Here is a 5,537-nt window from a genome sequence, read left to right on the forward strand (position 1 = left end):
AATTGCTCTTACTTGGTTTCACTATACGATTTGTGTTAAAACAGCGTTAACTGAATGTGCAAGACAAACAGTAGAGAGGTAAAATAACAGATATTATTAATATTTTACAGTCACGGAATAGAAAAAAGAGTTTGGAAGGCCATACAAGTATGAGCAAATAGTTCATACTTCAAATTTGCACTCCACTCGTCCGCAACTTTACGACGCACGGAGCTCTGTAATAGTTCTTGTGCATTAATATCGAATATCAAAAATCTAATATCGACTATCAGGCAAGGAGATCCCTCACACACACACATACACAGGGAAGCTAAAAACCTTAGTATGATCGGCTATTTATCACAAACATACTTTTGTATGCAGTATCTTTCGTAAACTAATTATAAGGAGGACTAATGAGTAGTATTAAAAGGAGGGTTGAACCGACGACAGCGGTTCTCAAACAAAATGCGTGTTAGGGCCTTTCCAACTTCTTTCTTCTGTTCTGTGGTTATAGTAGATAAATCTATTTATTCTTAACGGGCATGAAGGGCCAGCTAAGTTTGACGCGATGCGCGCCGAATGTAGCGATGTGCACGAGCGGCAGATTGGTTATGTACATGGTGTGGAAGTGCGTCACTATATCGTAGCATTCGTCCGGCTCGAACACCTCCTCGCCGTCAGGAGAGTCCTGCAATTTGAATACATCAATACACATAGCATCACGCCCATGTACCCGACGGGGTAGGCAGAGGTGTATAGTTTAGACATCCACTCTTCGCCAATTTGTTTAAGCCCCATGTAATAGGGGGCGAGCCACGAATCTTGGAAATCACTTGATATTATGTATGACTATGACCCAATCCTGTCAATGAGGGATTTTCTAGTTGTTTTCTAGGCTACGTTCGTAAAATAGCTAATTATCACGTTAAAGCTGTACAACGCGATCTAATTGTTTTTGGTGAACTTAGCCTGTAAAGTCACTCATTTGAATACAATAGGATAGATAATACTTTTAGGGTCAGAAGTGGTAATAATTTAAAAAACAAAACTAACAATCACATTTTTTATTTGAATTTAAATTTTAACAATCACTTAAATACAGAAAAAAAAAGAAACAAAAACAAAATAACCTCGCTTGAAAATGCAACAGAAAAACAGGAAAATATCGAACAGAAACTGGCTCACGTGACCTGGAACGTAGTCCTCTACCGATCCGTAGGCTTCGACGTCTCTCGAGCAAATGTCCGCCAAACTGGCGCGCGATGCTTTTTATAGAAGTCGGAGGTGCTACGATCGATCAGTGGGGGGTTACGCTTATAATACTTTTTACGATACGTCAAACAACTAAGGGTCTCAAATATTATTGAAAAAAGAGCACATTCTCTGTAAACTGGTCACTAAACTAACCTCAATAGTATGTCTAATCATCAGCTCTTTGAAGTAATCCCACACTCGTCTAGGGGCGGCCCAGTAGAACCACTTGAAATACATGTGTGTGGTCAGGTATATGGTGATGAGACATGACAGTTTGTGCTCGTTGAAGTCGCGCTGGGCTGCATAGTCTACCGTTTCTGTTAGCAGTTTGATCAAGAAGTCCCGTTCGGTCAGGTCGAAGTTTTTTATCACCTGCTTTCTGACTAGAAAGGGTCCTGAAAAATTAATAAGTATGTGATGTACCAGTGAATATGTAACGTAGGTGGAAGGTATAAAAAAGACGGTGCCATACACGACGGGTTAGAATCCCAGCTTGGGGTCTAAACCACTGAATTCTATAGAAAAAAGAAAATATTTTTCGTTAGTTCTAGATCTGTCTTTATTTAGTAATCAGAATTTCATAATTTATCTTGAACCTAGTACACGACCCACTTCTATCATTATAAGCAGACTGATAGGTGCTTTTTGGAGTAGGTAGGTAATCCTCCTCCAGTAAAGACAATGTTCATAACAGCAATGTCCGTAACGGTTACTGACCTAAAAATGTCTTCATTCCATTGACAGGGTCTTCGTCTGTGGACGCAATCATTTCCACCACGTCTTCTTCGCTGACCAGAGGGTCCACCACCAATAAGATCTTTGGTCTAGCTTCTTTCACAGGTATCCTGCAAGATTATAAAGAGCTTATATTTCTTCTCTCAACTATACAGGCTGTCAGTGACACCGTAACGAATACTGAGGGGGATGATTCAGATCAGACCATGATTCTGAGTTGATATCAAGTGGAATTTTCCGTAGCAAAATTAATCCTGGAATGCACGGGAGTGTCGGCACAACGGGTACAAATCCTCAAAGGAATGGGGTCGCTCCGCGAAGCCTGTGAAACCCCAGGAGGCTTCTGAGCTTCTGGAAGGGGTTAGGTTGGCTTACGTAGTCAATAATAGCACGCATAATGGGCCATCTTAGAGTCTAAATGCGAAAACAGAGCCCACTAACTAACACCTCTGCCTACCCCTTCGGGGATACAGGCGTGATGGGTATGTTATGTTATTACGTAATACCTGAAAGGTGGCAAGTCGTTTTCAGCCAAGGAGTGAAAGTATGAAGGCGCCGATATCTGCGTTTCCAACACGGGTTCTGAAATGGGCATCAGCGGTGCGGATACAGTTTTCAGTTGCTGAGGTTCAGGGTTTGCCTCCGCCGCCGCTTCCTTGGGCGGCTCCGGAGCTTTTGGATTCATTGTGTATGATTTCTACGTATATTGATTACAGCAATGTTATGTTGTTTCGTATGGACCTTCGTTAACGTTGAAGTAGAAATAAGACTGCAAGTTTTAAGGTACTAGGTATGAAGTTTAAGAAAGTAGTGTATTATTTAATAAAATGTTGGTATCCGTGGCTTCTGTCAACAGGGAAAACTTTTATTTGGGAAATGCCAAGTTTTCAAAGAATGTCGGCGCTTTGACATGCATAACATTTGATAAAATACGTAAATCAAGAAATCCAAGGAGTTTATTTAAAAAAGCCTTATGCCAGCTTTTATCTAAAAAAAACCATAGAGCAACAGGGGCCTCCGCAGAGTGGAGAAAAAAGCTTTATGCCAGCACTCTCAGAACAATAACTAGAGCGAATCATTTTTTCTTTTCTCATGGTTCATGTCGTAAGCTAGAGGAGAGCCGGTTTATAGTTTCTGAATCCTTATTTTAGCCTTCCTTCTATGCTTTAGTTATTATTCTGAGGGTCCACTGCACTTCAGTCCGCTTTTTTTGTTTAGGTTTAGACTGGACTGAATTCAGGCCAGGACTACTGGAATAAAATGAACTGAGCATAAATTAATGCTTCCAACACCAGGGGGAGTGTGCATTGTTTCTGAGAAACACCTAGGACTTGTTCTAACTTGTATCTTTCGGAAACGTTTACTTAATAAAATAAAAGACAATTTTACAATTTATAAATTTATTTACATTGCTGCACTCACAGACAACTGCTGCTTCAAATGTTTAGGTATTTTTTTTTTCTTTCTTTTTCTTACTTTGCCTTCACTCACTCCTTTATCCTGAGCGCTTTCTGAAGGCTTGCTTGCTGTTCCTGGCTTCTTCTTTTTCTTCTTACAAGACAAAGGATTAGGATTACGAATTTTCTTTTTTTTCGGAATTATTTTAGGTTCCTCAATTTTTTCTTCAATTCCTAATGCCTGTTTCATGGTTTTTAGCGCCTCATTTTGGGTTTCGCTTATGAACAAAAATGAGTTAGCTTCAATAGTTTGACCAGCTTTTTCCTGGCTGGCTTTCGAAGGTTTTTCTAATGTTGGTGATTTGTTATGTAAATAGAGAAGTGGTACACTGGGTTTATTTCTAAGTTTCTCTTGTAGATCTCTGTCTTGAGAAGCTAGGATGTAATGCTTGTCATTTTTCTTGCCAATCATTGACAGAATGCAATGTGATCCGGGTATTGGTTCCTTATGTCCACATTCATGTATACCAAACTGTTTCAGGATGGTGAGGGCTCCATGTGCCTTCTTAGCAACCTTCTCTGTTTCAATTATGATACATCTTGTTGTGAGCAGTTTCGCTTGTCCATTGAGATATTTTGGTAATTGGTCTCTTACATTTATTTGTTCCTAGAAACACAAACATCAATGTGAATAGGTACAAATAAGAAATGAGAATATATTTAATATTGCAAAAACAAAACAGTATTTAAAAACGATTATTTGGTAGGGTTCTTTTGTCCTGTGCTTGGGTAAAAGTAAAACCTAATTACTGGGCCCTCATAAACTGGATTAAGATCATGCTTCAGTGCCTGGGTAAGTATGGTATTAGACTAAAATACAGTAAATACATAATCGAGTATACCTAGTTTTGAATATTGCTCGGTTCGGGAAAGTTCTCTTGCCAGCGCAAACTTTGCTCTTTGAGTGTGAGGTGCGAGTCCGCGGAGTCGGCTTCCGGGTCGGGCAGTTCCTCCAGTGGAACCTCGATGTCCTCATGCGGGAGCCGCTCAGCGCGCCATTCCTCGTCCACTACGTCTATGAGCCTCCCGTTACGACGACACTTGCTATCCATTCTGGAGGACAACAAACTTTTATTTACACTAATTATTTATATAATATAGGGTTTTTACGGAGGCAGAAACGTCGAGCAATATTCAAAACTAAGTCTTCCCCGCATAAAATAGGAGAGACTCACTTTGAAAGCTGCAAAACAAAATGTGCCGTCGATGAGAACTTGGTACGGCTGATGAAAGCCAAAGTTGTTGTAGTAGAACTTTAGGTATTTTTGAACCTTCTTGTATCTAGTTATTTTCATTTTATGTGGCTGTTACTGACCTTTTATTTAAGAAAATTATAGATATTAAGATTTTCAGCAAATTCAATCAAAACACGCAAATGTGGTCATTCGCTAGTTTTTTTTCTGTAACTGACAGTGAGGACAGATTATAAAATTATTAAAAACAAACAAAGGAATTCCTTTTTTTTTTATTTTATTTTGTAAGTAATATATCAAATTCATTATCATCTAAAACATTATGTAAAAATATCATGCTCTTGTTAATAGTATTTTATGCAACAGTTGTATAAGAAGGGTCAAAAAATGCGAGTGGCGTGAGTTGCGATGTGAGCCTTGGCGAACATCGCAATAAGAGACGCCACGAGCATTTTTTGACCTAGTTATACAACGTTGCATACAATACTTTTTCTACGACGACGTAATTTTAAATGAAACAAAAATTTTCCAATTTATTTTCCAACGCGCGGGAAAATGGCGGCAAATGTATACTTTTTTTTTATAGTATATCTATGGCACCAAACAAAGTAAAGGTGCCAGTTTCCAGGTCAAAAAAAAAAAACAACAACAATGCTTTTTTGGCGACATTATAGTACAGTTACACTTTGTAAACAATGCTTTTATAGGCCATAGAGCGTACACTTTTTCAAAGAGTTTAATTATGTATGTACTTATATTAGACTTTTTGGTTATTTAAATGCCAGATTAAAGTAGAGGAGTAGAAAAAATAATTTAATTTCCACATAGTTAAAATTAAATAATATTGGACAACAAATGATTTAGTTTTATACCATAAACCATCAGCTGATTTTTTTAAAGTGACGTATGCCTAACC

General features: G+C 38.5%; 3 protein-coding genes and 1 long non-coding RNA gene across 4 annotated transcripts in view; 1 reads left to right on the plus strand and 3 right to left on the minus strand.

Moving 5' to 3' along the window:
* Positions 1-214: 214 nt before the first annotated feature.
* LOC126367505 (uncharacterized) lies at positions 215-2,656 on the minus strand. The gene is made up of 4 exons (XM_050011051.1): positions 2,478-2,656; positions 1,954-2,081; positions 1,390-1,631; positions 215-670 (listed from the first exon to the last, which is right to left on the minus strand). The coding sequence occupies exons 1-4, from the start codon at positions 2,654-2,656 to the stop codon at positions 506-508; spliced, it is 714 nt and encodes a 237-aa protein (XP_049867008.1). The 3' UTR covers positions 215-505.
* Positions 2,657-3,354: 698 nt separating this feature from the next.
* Positions 3,355-4,737, minus strand: LOC126370876 (rRNA-processing protein UTP23 homolog). The gene is made up of 2 exons (XM_050015992.1): positions 4,604-4,737; positions 3,355-4,035 (listed from the first exon to the last, which is right to left on the minus strand). The coding sequence occupies exons 1-2, from the start codon at positions 4,721-4,723 to the stop codon at positions 3,376-3,378; spliced, it is 780 nt and encodes a 259-aa protein (XP_049871949.1). The 5' UTR covers positions 4,724-4,737; the 3' UTR covers positions 3,355-3,375.
* On the minus strand, positions 3,903-4,832 carry LOC126371143 (anaphase-promoting complex subunit 13). The gene is made up of 3 exons (XM_050016368.1): positions 4,744-4,832; positions 4,271-4,481; positions 3,903-4,035 (listed from the first exon to the last, which is right to left on the minus strand). Exon 2 carries the CDS (start codon positions 4,478-4,480, stop codon positions 4,271-4,273), a length of 210 nt encoding a protein of 69 aa, XP_049872325.1. The 5' UTR covers position 4,481; positions 4,744-4,832; the 3' UTR covers positions 3,903-4,035.
* Positions 4,833-4,970: 138 nt separating this feature from the next.
* Positions 4,971-5,537, plus strand: part of LOC126371195 (uncharacterized) — a 187,759-nt gene continuing 187,192 nt past the window's right edge. Inside the window, exon 1 of the long non-coding RNA XR_007566982.1 lies at positions 4,971-5,249. This is a non-coding gene — a long non-coding RNA (uncharacterized LOC126371195). The remainder of the gene's footprint in view (positions 5,250-5,537) is intronic.

The sequence above is a fragment of the Pectinophora gossypiella genome, chromosome 1 (assembly GCF_024362695.1).
Source record: "Pectinophora gossypiella chromosome 1, ilPecGoss1.1, whole genome shotgun sequence".
Classification (NCBI taxonomy): Eukaryota; Metazoa; Arthropoda; class Insecta; order Lepidoptera; family Gelechiidae; genus Pectinophora; species Pectinophora gossypiella.

Coding starts and splice junctions, on each gene's coding strand:
- LOC126367505 (XM_050011051.1), bottom strand. CDS start 2,656: ATGAATCCAAAAGCTCCGGAGCCGCCCAAGGAAGCGGCGGCGGAGGCA. Junction 1,632..1,953: donor TGGAATGAAGACATTTTTAG/GTCAGTAACCGT, acceptor TTAATTTTTCAG/GACCCTTTCTAGTCAGAAAG. Junction 671..1,389: donor TGATTAGACATACTATTGAG/GTTAGTTTAGTG, acceptor TTCAAATTGCAG/GACTCTCCTGACGGCGAGGA.
- LOC126371143 (XM_050016368.1), bottom strand. CDS start 4,480: ATGGATAGCAAGTGTCGTCGTAACGGGAGGCTCATAGACGTAGTGGAC.
- LOC126370876 (XM_050015992.1), bottom strand. CDS start 4,723: ATGAAAATAACTAGATACAAGAAGGTTCAAAAATACCTAAAGTTCTAC. Junction 4,036..4,603: donor TTTGTTTTGCAGCTTTCAAA/GTGAGTCTCTCC, acceptor TTGTGTTTCTAG/GAACAAATAAATGTAAGAGA.